Source organism: Sorex araneus, chromosome 4, assembly GCF_027595985.1.
Source record: "Sorex araneus isolate mSorAra2 chromosome 4, mSorAra2.pri, whole genome shotgun sequence".
Classification (NCBI taxonomy): domain Eukaryota; kingdom Metazoa; phylum Chordata; class Mammalia; order Eulipotyphla; family Soricidae; genus Sorex; species Sorex araneus.
The window spans coordinates 58,571,377-58,586,852 of record NC_073305.1 but is presented as its reverse complement, the minus strand read 5'-3'; the positions used below and the strand labels follow the sequence as shown (position 1 = coordinate 58,586,852).

The following is a 15,476-nucleotide window of genomic DNA, read 5'->3' as shown; positions in this document are numbered from 1 at the left end:
TATTAATCATTTTTTAAAAAAAGTTCTAGTAATAAAGGTGTTAAAGTGGGGTTTTATGTCCCCTAACCTAAAGTATTAGTGACTTTTTTCCTTTTCATCTATATTTGCAATGGTCTTTCTCATTGTTCATATCGCACCTCAAGTATCAGCTCCTTTAAAATATCTCTATTGTATTGTACAATATCCTTTACAATATATCTCTATTGTATTCTACAATATCTCCTTTACAATATCCTATTGTATTCTACAGTATCTTTATTAGAGGACACATCCATTCATTCTGCAGAATTTCCCGATAATGCCCTTTTCATCCTCCATCACATTTTATCCACCTCTACCTGTGCTTCGCTGTCCCACTAGACCACACGCAAAGGTTGAATACTTTTAATTTCTGTAGCTCTTTATACCTGGTCAAGTCTTACTCTGAAGCAGGTAATTTATATTTTAATATTTCAATGATACTTCATAGTTTTTTAAAAATGGAGATACAGGATTATATATTAAGAGGTTCTTACTCTTCCTTTTTCCACAAGGTTCGTAATCATAATAATGATTCCAGTGTTTTGCTCCCAAATCATCCTCCAGAAATCTTCAAATGTAGACTTTAAAGGTCCCTGGGTGGCAATGTAGGCTTTCGCTTTGTTGTAACCCTTCAAAGATGACACAGCACAAAGGAAGATGAAAGCAGTATCACAGAACAGTTAATAATTCAAGTGCCTTCCATATTGAATAGGCCATGTTTTTAGTGAGAGCTCGGTGCACTATTAAAACACACACGGCAGTCTCTGCAACACTCTTCCATCATCACGCAAAGGTTTACAGAAACATTTCTGACTTACATCGACATAGTTTGCATTAATGTAGTCGCTGTGCTTAGAGTCTTTTCCTGGTAAAGGTCTTAACTTCACCCTACTGTGATCATCTATAAAGAATGAAAGGGGGAAAAAACAAAGTAAAAACAAAATGTATAATTCAAAAACTAGCAGTACCCTGAAGCATAAAACAAGGCAAACTGGTGATGTGGCATCTCTCACAGTGCCCCCCAAAACCTCATGGTAGAATTTCAAAAAGTTCAAAGATACAGATTTCCAACCCATCTCAAAAACAAAGGCTCACTTTTATCTTATGTTCTATTTGTGAGTGCCCAAGAAATGCAAATGAAACCCTTATTAGTTTGTGTAAAACAAGTGCAGTCCTTCAAAATTTCCCTATCCTATAATTTAAAATTAAGTTCTAAGCCTTTTGATTACCCTGGCCCTCATCTCTTCCTTGCTAAAACAAATATTAAAAGGTTAACATCTGCTTTCAGGAGATTCCATTGCTAAATGCTGTAGGACTCCCTGTTCCCCAAACAACCAAAGTGATTAAGGAAACCAGAACTAATCTAAGAGTGAGCTTACTGCAGGAGTCTGAGGAATGATCAGATTTCAGAATTCATTTAACCTTGTGAACAAAAGTTGTGGTAGTGATATCTGCATCTAGTGGAGCAACCAAGTTAATTTGTATTTTTAGGATGAGAAATTACATGAAAGAAAGATAAGGTCATAATTTTATTACCCTTATCTAGGAATACAAAGGGCAAAAGCCTTTTTTTTTTTTTTTTTTTTTTTTTTGCTTTTGGGTCACACCTGGCGATGCACAGAGGTTACTCCTGGCTCTGCAGTCAGAAATTACTCCTGGCAGTGCTCAGGGGACCATATGGGATGCTGGGAATTGAACGTGGGTCGGCCGCGTGCAAGGCAAATGCCCTACCCGCTGTGCTATTGTTCTAGCCCCACAAAAGCCATTTTCTGATTATAAAAATCTAGCTCAAAAATGAAGCCCAATGACTAGATTAGCCTCGGCAAGGCTAACCTCTGACTAATGTGAATGTGGGCTACCTGAGGCACTTGGACACCAAATGGTTATGCTTTAGCGGCATTGTATTATTATGTATTATTTCTCAGACTAAGAAATAAGAACACAGGATATGCTATTGCCATGCCTCTAGACCCCGAACCAGGCTGTTTCATTCAGGGAGGGTGAGGCCCTTCCACACCCCAACCGAGCCAGCCCAGACAGCTGAAAACCTCCAGAACTCAACCACCACCATGCTCACGGCCCCTCTCCACACACTTGGACAAGCCTCACCCACGAGTGAATCTATTCCTGGACTGCGCCATCTCGTACTTACACCCCAATATGCCAAGAGTAGCAAACCACATTTGATAGGGTTTAAAGCAGAAGGCAACCGATCTTAAGGGGAAATATATTTATACAGATATAGATACAAGCACAAAACGCTCAACCTTAACAACATGTTAATCATCTCTTATAAAAGGGCTTAATGTCTCCTGGGTGAAATTCAACAATTTCACACTCTTTTGTCTAAGAAATCTTTGCTTCATTTTTAGCGGATTCAAGCAATACAAAAATCTACTATTTTGGTTCTGCTTTGGGGGCAAGGTTTGGGGTTCGGGATGAAAAAATGGTTGTGAGAAGGTGTAATGGTGGTGGGATTGGTGTTCAGATATTAAATGTAATCAAACATTGGGATTTAGTTTTACTTCTTAAAACTAAATTAAAAATTTTTAAAAAAAGAATACATGCTTTGCAAGTTGTCAGATCCATATCTGACTAAAACTGTAAAAGACTGGATTCCTACAGTGAGAACAGAGGCAGGGTATCATGCTGGTGTCTGCATATACCTTGAAAATTGTGATGGTGCCTTGAGAAAAGGTTTTCCCTGCATTGTATTTCTTAATTCATTCACACAACAATTGTACCTGTTCCAAAACACTTACATATTACTTTACTCTCTTAAGGGCATTAATGCAGGAAAAAGATCAAGGTGACAAAAGCGGTATGTCCAGAGCCTGACCCAGGAAACGCCGTAACTCAATTCTCTTAACTGGGGCTTCATGTAATCTGCGTTTGTGAATGTATAACCTAACCAGAGATGACAGTTTTCCAGCAAAATGCCACGAGCCTTGGGCATATAACACAGCAGCTGCTTCTATGTGTGTCTTTCCTCATCGCTGTCACATACTTTTACCGAAAAGGAGGAAGTAAACTTTATTTCTAGTTTCTTGACTTTAATGGAGGTTGTTGTGGTGGAGGGAATGATGTATGTGAATATATATAGGTACCAGGTATATACTTGTACATAACTCTTGCATTGTATCCTTTAAAATGATGCTTAAGGTTGGACAAATTCTCATAATTAATATAAGATGGGCCTTGACTGTACTGGCCAATAAATAAGGCCAAAGTAATCGATTTAAAGACTGGAGAGAAAACTCTTTCTTCCTTCCTTTTTCTACAACTTTATCTAGAGGAGGAGTTAAAACTATATTCCTAAGTAACAGTTTATACCTAGAAATCCTAAAGAATCATAAACTATAATAGGACTAATAAATGACTTTATCTGAGGTTGCAAGATGCAAGAGTAATGCAAAAATAAACTGCATTTTCTGATACTAGCAGGAATCTGAAAGTAACTTTAAACAAGGAACTCTACTGAAAATAGCACTGAAAAAAATCTTAGAAGTGTGGTTAATGGGCAAGAGCAATAGTACAGTGGGTAGGGTACAAGCTTGCGGCTAATCTTGGCATTCTATATGGTCCCTGACCACTGCCAAGGGTAATTTCTGAGTGCAGAGCCAGGAGTAACACGTAAGCGTTGCTAGGTGTGGCCAACACCCCCCTAAAAGTATTCACGGAAACTAAAGATAATGTCAGTGCAATGACAGAGACACCATTTTTATGGCTTGGAGAATGGAACACTGCTAAAGTGGCAGCACTCCGCAAATTAATCTACACATTCAAGGCAATCAAGATAAAAATTCTAGCTTTTGTTCTGTACTAGGTAAGTTGATCTTAAAAGCCATATAAAAATACAAGAGATCCGGGAAAGCCAAAAAATCGTGATAAGGAACATAGCTGAAGGACTTATAGCCTTCCAATTTTGAAACATTCATATAGTATTATCGAGACAAAGTTGTAGTGCTATAAAGTTAGATGTATATATTAAGGAAACAGAATCAATGATCCAGAAATAAACTTTTACTCAGTTGATTTTTCAATAAGGGCTGAATTCAGTGGGGGCAAGTAATTACTTTCAGGAAGACAGTCAAAGGACTGTGCATAGTTTGCATGTCGGAGCCCCTGCTTTGATCTCAGGGTACACCAAGGACTGACCATCAGAGGCCTCCCACCAAAAGAGAAGTATTTTCAAGAAATCGTGTTGAAACAAACAATATGAACATGCCAAATGTAAAGCTGGAGCCCCAACTCACAACATACACAAAAGTAGCTCAAAATGTACCAGTGATCTAAATGGAAGTGCTAAAATGACTCTACTTTGTTTTGACACATAGGTATAATATCTTAAATTGAGCAAAAGTTACTTACATATGATATAAAAATACAGGTAACAAAAAAATTGTCTTTCATCAACAAACAGCTTGAAAAACTTATGTTTCAAAGGATGTCATCAAGAAGTAAAAATGCGGAGGTATGGTGCCGCCAACAGGTCAACCTGTTCCTGCGGGCGAGTGCATGAGCAGCCTGATGGTGCCTTCAGGCTTCCTGATACTCCAAATGTGCCGCTGTGCCTTTGTCTGGACCCCAACAACTCGGGACCAAGTTTTACCAAGAAATTAAATAGCCAAAACTTAGCTATGTGGGAGCCATGCCCACAAACCACCTCCAGCTCAGCTATACAAGCTCATTTATTGGCCCTATTTCAGAGACCCATAAATAAATTTTGAAAGAGGTGAAAAGCCACAGTTAATCTCGGACCTGTGCATGGCTGAACAGACTGGGGTAAATCAGAGGGCGGCAGGTTGGCCTCTGCCTATCCAAGCAGAGCCCCCAGCAGCCCCACATGATTCCACCATCTCAGGACAGACCTCACCAACATATAATCGGCTGAAAATTCAGGTATATAGGTTTTGTGACTGAAATCTCCAGCTTTCATGGAGTTGGGGTGGGCTATGTCCCCCCACTTCCCAATACACATGGAAGTACTGGCAGTCACCCCCATAAACCAACTCCAGTGCCACCCTGTAAACTCTACTACTGGCCATGCTCCAGAGACCCCTAAATAAATCTCAAGAGATCAAAAGCCAGAGATACATCAAAAACGAGTCCTAGAAGATATCACAGAGCCAGAGATTTCTGCGGGCCTCATACTGAGCCAATTTCACTGGGGCACCCTGGAGGAAGCCGGTGCAGTCTCCCCGTCTACTCCAGATGGCCCTCATCTCATTCTCTAAGCAAGGCCCAGGTATGCAGTTTCCAGGACTAAATCTCTGTGCTGCATGGCAGAAGAGGTGCCAGACTGTCACTCCTGGGCTTCCTGCCCACTCACTGGCCTGGCTGTCACTCCCATAATGTGCCTCTGGGCGCCATCTTAGTGCACCAACAACCCTGGTCCAAAGACAGAGCAATGAGTCCCGAGAGACACCACAGAGCCGGAGATCTCTCTGGGCCTCCATACTGAGCCAATTTCACTAGGGCACCCTAGATGGAGCAGGGGCACTCTCCCCACTGGGCTGTCCTGGTTGAACAGCACTGGTCCAGATATGCTCAATTGAATCCAAAAAATGGTTTAGTGCCCTGTAGAAATGTCTCTGGAACCCCCACTTACAATCTAGGATCCCAGAAGCGTGCAGCCACAGCACCCAAGATATTTAAAACGAGCAATGGACAATAAATGATCTAGCATCTGCCCCTGGTAGGCAGGCTTGAATGGTGGTGGGAAAATTTGAGCAAAACATAATGCTCACAAGTAGAAAAGAAAGTATTGGGGAAATTGCCTGCCATGGAGGCAGGGTGAGGACTGGGATGTGGCGGGCAAGGGGGGATGTTGGGATATACTGGGGACACTGGTGGCGAAATGAATGTGTGCACTGGTGGAGGGATAGGTGTTTGCTCATTGTATGGCTGAATCTCAAACATGAAAGCTTTGTAACTATCTCATGGAGATTCAATTAAAAAAAAAGTAATATGGAGTTCATGTCCAATTCAATCAGCTTAATCAATGGCTGAATAAATAGCAGTACTCCTACATTTTAAAAAAAAGTAAAAATGCACAGAATAAGAAAAAATATTTGCAAATTATGTATCTGGTAAAAAACCTGTATTAGAATGTATAAGCAGTGCTCTCAAGCCATTAATAAAAACGTAATTAAAAACTGAACGAAAGATTTGAATAGTCATTTCTCTGAAGATGACAAATAGCTGATAACTACATGAAAAGATCTTCAATGCTGCTAGCCATTAGGGAAATCCAAATCAAAACTATAATGAGATAACACTTCACACCCATTAAGACTGTTAATATCAGAAACACAAAGTAACAAGCGTGGGTGAGAATATGCAAGCACTGAACCTTCAGATATTGCAGGTGGGAATGTAAAATGATATAGCCAATTTAAAAAACAGTTTAGTAGCTTCACAAAATACTAATACTGTCGTCCCATTGTTCATCGATTTGCTCGAGCGGGCAGCAGTATTTTTATGTGGGGTGGTTGGGACACATCTGGCGGCGCTTTGGGGCTGCCCCCATCTCTTAGGAGTCACTCCTGCTGCAGCTTAGTAGCCAGGGACCATCATCTGATTTCACAGATTGAACTTGAAACTCCCAGGTACTTGGCTCAGCAGGCCCTGCTAACCCCCCATACTTCAACTGCGGGTCTCCACCTGTTCCCTCAGTGCCCTCCTGACGCCCAGTCCTCACTGAGGTCCTGTCACTGTAGAGAGTGGATACCCCCTGACTGTGACCATCAGAGTTGCTGGAGCCCAGGGACTGTCCCCAGACGCCTTCCTGGGACAGCCTGCCCCTGTGCCTCTCTCCCAGTCCCTGATGTTTACTGTCCTCTCACTGTTTTCATGGTTTCTCTTTGGGTTTTATTTTTGCGAAAATGGAAGGGGCTGGAACCAGGCAGGGCCCTGGGCTATGCACCTGCTCTGAGCACCTCCCTCAGACCAGTTAGACGGCACAGAGCAGAGCCTGCCACACGCCCAGCAGACCCCCTCTGCCAGTGAGACCCCTCGAAGGGGCTATGGCTTCCCAGTCTGCCCTGGTGAACAGCTGGGGCAGCTGGGGGGTACTGGAGAGTGTCGTGTGGATGAGGGCAGCCTCTCAGGCTCTCAGTCCCCAGTGGGCTTGGGGCGTCCTGGAGCCCTGTGCTCAAGTAGGGGTGGTGTGGGTGGAGACTTTGTAAAAGGCAGCAGAGCTGCCCCTTGCCCTGAAATGTTATTGTAAATAAACGGATTGCTCCTGAAAATTAATAAATTGCACTGTCACACTGTTATCCCGTTGATCATCGATTTGCTCGAGCGGGCACTAGTAACATCTCCACTGAGAGACTTGTTGTTACTGTCTTTTGCATATAGAATACGCCACCAGGAGCTTGCCAGGCTCTGCCGTGCGGGCGGGATACTCTAGGTAGCTTGCTGGGCTCTCTGATAGGGGTGGAGGAATCGAACCCAGGTTGGCTACGTGCAAGGCAAATGCCCTACCTGCTGGGCTATCGCTCCAGTCTGAAAATTAAAAAAAAAAAAGACTAGTTCTGAGACCAGCACACTACTTTACACAGACATTGGGGCAGACAACAATATGCCATGATATCGTCAGTATGCCGATGCTTCCTGGTAAGAGATGCCGCATGACATGGTATATATGCAATAGTGCATTAAATTAAGCCACCCACATTTAAATACTACAATCAAGGTTTTTAAAAGAAAATCTTGGTGAGATATTCCCATAGCACTTAAAATTTACCAATTTAAAGCTTATTTAAATTTCAGTGGTTTTAGTGTGGTCAGAGAGTTGCAGACCTACTACCACTTTCTAATCTTAGAACTTTTTTTAAATTGAATCACCGTGAAATAGACCATCACAAAGCTCTTCATGATTGGGTTTCAGTCATAAAATGTTCCAACACATCCCTCCACCAGTGTACATTTCCCACCACCAGTGTCCCCAGTTTGCCTCCTACCTCCTCTCCCCACCCCCTCATCCCCACCCCCATCCCACCCAGCTTCTGCCTCTATGGCTGGCCTCCCCATCTCCCACCCCTCCCCTCTCCTTTTCTCTCTCTCTCATTATGCTTTGTAACTGTGGTGGCTTTGAGTTGTGGCCAGTGAAAAAGCTTCCATGGTAGCGCTGGAGTTGGGTCCTGGGAGTGACTGCCAGTGCTTTAAGAGTGTAGGGAAGTGGGGTGAGGTAGCCCACCCCAAATCCGAGAAAGTTGGAGATTTCATTCACAAAACCCTCATATCTAAATTTTCAGCAGGAGAGTATCTTCGTGAGGCCCCTCCCAGGACGTGATGTGCAGCTGGAAGCAATGGCAGCAATTTTGCATTGTGGGAGCAATAGCTGCCAGGGGGCTCTGTGTGGGTGGGCACCAGGCTGACCCACCCCCAATGTACCCCATTTGTACAGCCTTGTGTGGGTCCAAGATTAACTGCGGCTTCTGATCTTGAAAGCAACAGTAATCACGCCCACGAGCCAATCCAACTCTACCATGGATGCACTTCCACTTTTATCATATTTGTGACCTTGGGATTTTGTTGGACAGAACTAAGGACATGATTGCAAGGATAGGAGATCCTTCACCTAAGAAAGGAATAGATTAATTTCCTAGTTTTAGAAAGATTTCTTTTAAACTCAGTTTACTTTCTCAATTCTTAGTATTTCTGTTTGTACTGGATAAAGCTCTCAGGCCCGGGAGATGTTTCAGAGGGTGGGAGGGCATGCTTTACATGTGGGGGCCCCACATTTGGTCCCCAATGCTGATAGCCCTTTGAGCACTAGTGGGTGTGCTCTAAGTAACAAACAACAACAATAAAACACCCACAACTAAAGCAACCCCCTCCCCCAACTCAGCCCTTACCAGTGAAAAGCAATGCTAATATAGTCAGGTGCCCTTCAAGTTTTGCTTCTCCGTATCTGACATGAAACCACATGATGTGTTTCAGTGACACTTGGAACATTTTCTTCCAATCACCTTATTATTAAGCTGAGATCCAACAAATTTGTGAATAAGAAAGGGGGCAGATGGGCTAATGAAAGGTTTAACTTCTAGGTATAATTCTTTCTTGACATCTTAATTCTGATTGGATTTCAGCTTATGCCTGGCATAATTTTTGCTTTCTGGCTGAAGAAGGATAAAAGTTTATTACTCACATGCTAAAATGTTGATGTATCTGTTTTTGTGCTTGTTATCTGGATGATTGGAATGTTCTGCAGTGATGTTCATATCAGCCGTACAGCGTTGGACTTCCTAGTGAAGAAAACAAACAGAAACATTACAAAGAGTTTCGGGGCCAGGAAAAGCTCAAAAGGTTGGAGCACAAGCTTTGTCTATGAGTGATCCCTGGTACTGCATAATCCCTTGAGCACTATGGGGTATGGCCTGAAAACAAAAGATTTATAAGATTTTAGGCACATCTGCAAAAACAACGTTGCAGAAAGATAGGAACTATATGCACACATACAGACATTAAGTATTTACACTCCCTCACCACAGTCATCATTACCTCCCAACTCAACTTCAGATATAATCACTGGCATATTGCTAGCAAATGTGTGAAAGATGTGAAGTAAATAATAGGATTCCATTTCATTAATCATCTACTTTTAGTCCAGATTTCCACCCAGGCCTGGTGATTATGAAACAGTACCCTTTTTTTTTAATATGTCACAGTCTGATGAATGAGGAAACTATGCAAGTAGATGTCAGTTAAATGTGATTAACAAGAATGAGAACTGAGGTAACTTATGGGACCTAGTGGAGCAGAGGAAGACTTCAGGCAGGAGATGGTTTACCTAAGTCTTAAGGATGCGCAGGAATATTCTAAGAAGTGGTATATATTTCCACCATAATTTACAATATGCTTATAAATCATCATAACCTTGTTTTATATCAGGCACCAGACTATGAAGACTCAACTAACTGCCACATGTGGCATAAGAATGTAGGACCTGAAGAATTATCTGTCAGTTGGATTTTATTCAAACAATCCTTCTTTAGAAAAACAACAATGAAAGATGCAACTTTTCCTGGCTAACTCTGCCTGGATATAAACATCATCCATTTCTAAGCATAAGGTTGCTGAAAAGCCAAATTTTTCTACAGTGTGTGCTTTCAACCCAAGAAAGTACTGCAGTTAACTAATAAGGGAAGTCATTAGCGGTGCACAGCTGCTACCAGGAGCAGAAGCAAAGTGACACAAAATTAACAGGAGAAATGTTTTACATGGAACAGATGTAACAGAGTTTAGGATCATGCGGGATTGTTCCACAAAGGAGTTGCAGGGCCACTATGGATGTCTGCATAGCATTTACATTAGGGAGGAGGAAAACAAGGAACTAGTTGTTTTTTATAGTGACCAAATTCTTCCCAGCTAGGAGTTCCACTATTCCTCTTCAAGTAGGAACTTGCTGTAATCAAAGAATTTGAAGCATAAACACAAGGGTCACACACAAAGAATAAAAATGCCACTATAGCCATTATTACAGTCCTTTCCTTCTTATTAAATATGATAGAGTCTGATGTTTTTTGTTCTTTTTTTTTCCCCTCAGGAGTAAAGGACTGGGCTATACCTGGCAGAGCTCAGGGCTGATTACTGGCTCTGCACTTACAGATTACTCCTTATAGTGCTTGGGGGACCAGAGGCATTGTCAGAGATGGAACCCGGGATGGCCACATGCAAGATAAGGACTGTATCTGATGTCTTAGCTCTCCAACCCTATTTTCCATTCTACTACAAATTAGTGTATAAACTGTGAATTGGAAAATGCTGATTTAAAGGAACTTAAGGTTGCCATTGATTCTTTTCTCTAAAATGAGAACAAAATATCAGCACTATGTATGTTTGGTGACAGTGAGAAGAACATGAGCAAAACTCAGAACATTTGGGTGGACATCGTTAAGAACTCAAAAGCCTAATGCATACCTGCCCTTAAAAAGTTTCAGGAGCATAAAATATTTGAAAATGGATTTGTATTCTGGAAAACATCAATCCATACGCAAATTTCTGAAATGAGTGAACACCCTTTTATTTCTTGGTTTTTGAAGGTGATACCCACTACAGATACTTAGCTTTATAATACTTCATGTGACGTTCATTTTATTATTTTTTCCCATGTTGCATGGCTGTGATCACACTAGTTATAGACTGAGGTTGGCCGTCTGTAATAAGATAATGCAACTGAGCAAGAGTCAGTGGGAGCAGCTGTCTGCACTGTTTAAAGCCGTCATTCAATACGGCCAATCAAACTCTCTGTTATCTAAAACCCTCAGTCAGATCTGATCCATTTGCCTTTATTTCACTTTTCCAATTATTTGAATGACAGGAAAACAAAGAATAGTCATAAATAATGTTAAATCTGATTTTATTGGAACTCAGGGGGTTTGCCTCAGGCCTTCTAATTTCGTCTTGTAGTTAATAATGTCATCTGTAATTCCTTGCAGAACTGCTTGGTTCATTTAGATGCTGATAATATCATTTGATCCTGGAGTGGCTTTTCTCCATCAGAACTGGCATTTCAAAGTTAATGTGATTTTAATAGGTGTAAAAACCCTTTCAGGTGCTGCTCTGCCAACAGGGTGACAGAGTCAGTCACCTACTCAGTACTGACAAACAGTTGAGGACACAAGCTTGTTTAGGTTTTGCTGTCTCCATGATAAAGTTGGAATTCTCAATTTGAACATTCTGTGTATTAATAACCACACAGCCATGGGGAAAAAACACCAGTTTAAAACTAAACAGATGCAAAGATTCAAAAAAGAAAGGCATTAAAATTTGTTATACTCAGAATTTTTTTTTTTTTTTTGGCTTTTTGGGTCACACCCAGTGATGCTCAGGGGTTACTCCTGGCTTTGCACTCAAGAATTACTCCTGGCAGTGCTTGGGGGACCATATGGGATGCCGGGGATCGAACCCGGGTCTGCCTCGTGCAAGGCTGTAGGGAGCCATTTTACCTTACTTATCTTATCCTATCACAATTTGTTTATCACTAGCTAATGCCCATGCCACACCTAGCAAAGGTTGCCACTCCTGATCCTACTGATCTTATCCTATCACCATTTGTTTATCACTAACTAATGCCCATGCCATACCCTGCATTTCTATTGGGGGTCCCCGCATGCATACTATACCACCTCCTCCCAGCAGGGAGGTATAAATACTGTACTGCCATAGAATAAACGCCTTTTCTCCCTCCTCCAGGCTCTGTGTCTGTTCATTCGGCTGCATCCCCTTCTCAGCCCCACGAAGGGTTCTCCCTGCTGAACAGAATGAGACCTCCACATCGATCTCCACACAAGGCAAATACCCGCATATTATCATTTTAGCTCCTATACTCAGAATTCTTGGGAAATGGTCTAGGCTAACTCCTAACTTCTTAAACCTGGTGACCCCAGGTTAGGTATGAGGTTACAGTTATGGAAAATTTGTTTTAAAATGAATTTATGATTGTCAGTAGATGTTTGACTTGTTTATTTTATATGTTTTGGGGTCACATAAAATTTTGTTGGGCAAAAAGAGGTCACAAGTGGAAAAAGTTTAGCAGTCTGAGCTGCTCGCTTCCTGCCTGGAGTCACTGATGAGAAAGGTGATTCAAAAGTCCACCAAGATCTACTGTCTGACCATTAAGTCAAACAACCCAACAGAATAAAATTACATCTAGAAATCTTTTAGTTTACTTAGCTTCATAGAGCAAAAGGTAGAGGAAAGTAGGCCAGCTAGAGTGGTTGTGACATCATTAGTTCTTTTTGTTTGTTTCTGAGACAACATCAGGGATCAGAGCTTACTCCTGGCTCCACTCACTCATGGCAGGGCTTAGGGGTCCAAGTAGGGTGCTGGGGATATAATCCAGAAACCCAGATCAGCCACATGCAAGGCTAGCATCTTACCTGCTGTACTATCTCTCTGGCCTCTTCAGTTCTTTTTAAAATGAATACAAAATCTCTTTCCCTGAACTTCCTTAGATAATCTATTACTCTCTATGAAAGTCTTAAAAATGTAGTAGCCTGTTACCAGTTATCTTTTTTTTCTCAGTAGAGCCACCAAAAAGGATTAACACCACTATTTTATAGTGCTTCCCATTTTCCCTAAATTTGAAGATGTCAGCATATTAGGAAACTATTCTATTATCTTATTGCCCCCTTTATGTTACTTCCTTTGCTGTTATTTTCAGAAAAAAGGCTATTCTTCCATCTGAATAGCTCTGATTTGAAACCTTTCAAACCAGGAAAGATGGGAAGGGACAAAATTAGAACAACGCCTTCCCCTTCCCCGACTCTCCTCCCTCCACTGCCAAAACTACCAGCTAATAATGCTTAAGCTATAAAGTTCAACAAAAGCTTCTAGCCACAGTATTTCTTACAAAATAGAAATAGGATGCAGATGCCCAGGATTTGTTAACAGGCATGATCCTGATGCAGCAAAGCCCATTTTAAGTCAGATCAAGTTTACAGAGGTGTAGCTGATTATTTTGAATAATTAAATGGTGTCAAAACCAGCTGTGATGAATAGCACTGGGGTCTCAAATCATAAATAATTGAGACACTGGAGTTGCATTTGATCATCCTGATCAAATTCTGTTCTCTAGAGGATAAATGTTTGTCCTGAATACCATCAACATTGTTAAACGCCTCAATATTCTTGCTCAGTCATCCAGCCAACAGTCAATTGAACTAAATCACTTTAACACCACACACATTTGCTGTCCTCATGAATACAAAATGTTTGACTTTAAACCATGTTCTTTTTAGTTGAACAGAAACCTTTTTTGGGTAAGCATCTAATAGCCACATTAAGTACCTGACATGCTTTAGTTTGTTCCATGAAACATATGACATTGCTGAATAAATCAGAATTCCTTCTTTCCACCACCTTTGCTTTGATTTAGCTCAAAATAATTTTAAAAAAACAACAAAACCCAAGAACAAACCGAAAAAAAAAAGTCGAAGAGATTATTTCAAAGGAGTTGTTGATGTAACTGATGTAATATGATGGCCTCTCTGGACCCTGGAATTGCATATATACAGAGACTTCGGGTTTTATTTTTATTTCTCATTGCTCATGAAAATAAGTACACCTCCCAGCTGAATGGTTTCTAGTGGATGCCACAGTACTCCCTTCTGTTATTCATTTGCTTCCCATGAACACTTTTGTGAAAAGAGGTGGGCAAGTTATCATCATCATCATCATCATTTCCATCTTAAACTAGAAATAAGACTGAGAAAGGAACCGTCTCATCCACAAAGCTAGAAGACAGCTGAGCTGCCATGAAAACTTGGCCTCCTCGACACGACTCTTGCTGCCAGAGATGTGCCTTAGTTAAGCGCCTCAGTGAAGAAAAGGGCAGTCTGTTTAATAGCTCCTCATTGACACCCTGTCACTGTTGAACTGGCACAGAACCCAGAGCTGGCAGGGTGGAGTGTGCCGCTCTCTACCTTGTTTCCTGCATACCAGTTCTTCAAATCAGAAGGCTGTGCTCACCCATGTCCTTGCTCCAAGGATTAATAATCAGAAACGCAACCACCATCAACATTTGTACGGCTAAGCGATTATTCTCAGGCTTTCAAGGACATTGCTGAGGCACTTTTCCCAACAAGTTTAGCAGGGAGGTGGTATTAACACCATTGCTTTCCATGACAAAAACTGGGGATCAGAGGGGAAGTCATTGGTCCAGGACAACAAAGCTTGCCAATATGGGGTCTCCAGCCACTTACTCAGACTTCCATACCCTGCATCCGCCTGCTATTCTAGTGTGTACCCTAGAACTGAACTCTACACTAGGATGGCTACAGCAATTAAAATTAAGAAGTGAGAACCTGGACTGGAGCGATAGCATAGTGGGTAGGGCGTTTGCCTTGCACTCGGCCAACCCAGGTTCGATTCCCAGCATCCCACATGGTCCCCTGAGCATCGCCAGGATTTATTCCTGAGTGCAGAGCCAGGAGTTAAACCCTGTGTATTGCTGGGTGTGACCAAAAAGAAAAAGAAAAAGAAAGAAGTGAGAACCTGAGTTTGCATTTTCTAACCCTGAGTCTGTCCCAGAGGGCATACTCAGGATACTTGCAACTGAGACTGGGGAAGTTTGGAATGGGGGGAAATTCCTATTAGAATAATAAGGGTTAAGTAGAAGAAAACAAAACACTAGAATCCACATGCCAGTGCCTCAGTTATTCTTTTGTTATGTTTATAATGAATCCTTTTCAAATTTCCCAAGAGTTAGGTCTCTGGAAAATAATTTCCAGTTTTGAAACATACCTCAAAATCCTCGGAGAACCCATGCTGGTTATTAGAATAGAGCTCACCAATGTGTTTGACAAACTGTTTGACAGGAATGGCTTCCATATCATCTGTGGGAATAAAACAATATTCAGAGTCACAGAGAATTCTTCCATAAGATCAGTAACAAATTCTTCCACAAAACAAATAATGGGTATAAACAGTCTGATAATCTATTT

General features: G+C 41.5%; 1 protein-coding gene across 3 annotated transcripts in view; it reads right to left on the bottom strand.

Moving 5' to 3' along the window:
• The window catches only part of PTPRG (protein tyrosine phosphatase receptor type G), a 798,688-nt gene that overhangs the window by 30,578 nt on the left and 752,634 nt on the right, over window positions 1-15,476 (bottom strand). For all 3 annotated transcript variants that reach the window (XM_004616469.2, XM_055134736.1, XM_055134735.1), the window contains 4 exons: window positions 15,277-15,368; window positions 9,179-9,275; window positions 840-922; window positions 516-650 (listed from right to left, as the gene is read on the bottom strand). In XM_004616469.2, coding sequence (XP_004616526.1) covers window positions 516-650; window positions 840-922; window positions 9,179-9,275; window positions 15,277-15,368 — 407 coding nt within the window. The remainder of the gene's footprint in view (window positions 1-515; window positions 651-839; window positions 923-9,178; window positions 9,276-15,276; window positions 15,369-15,476) is intronic.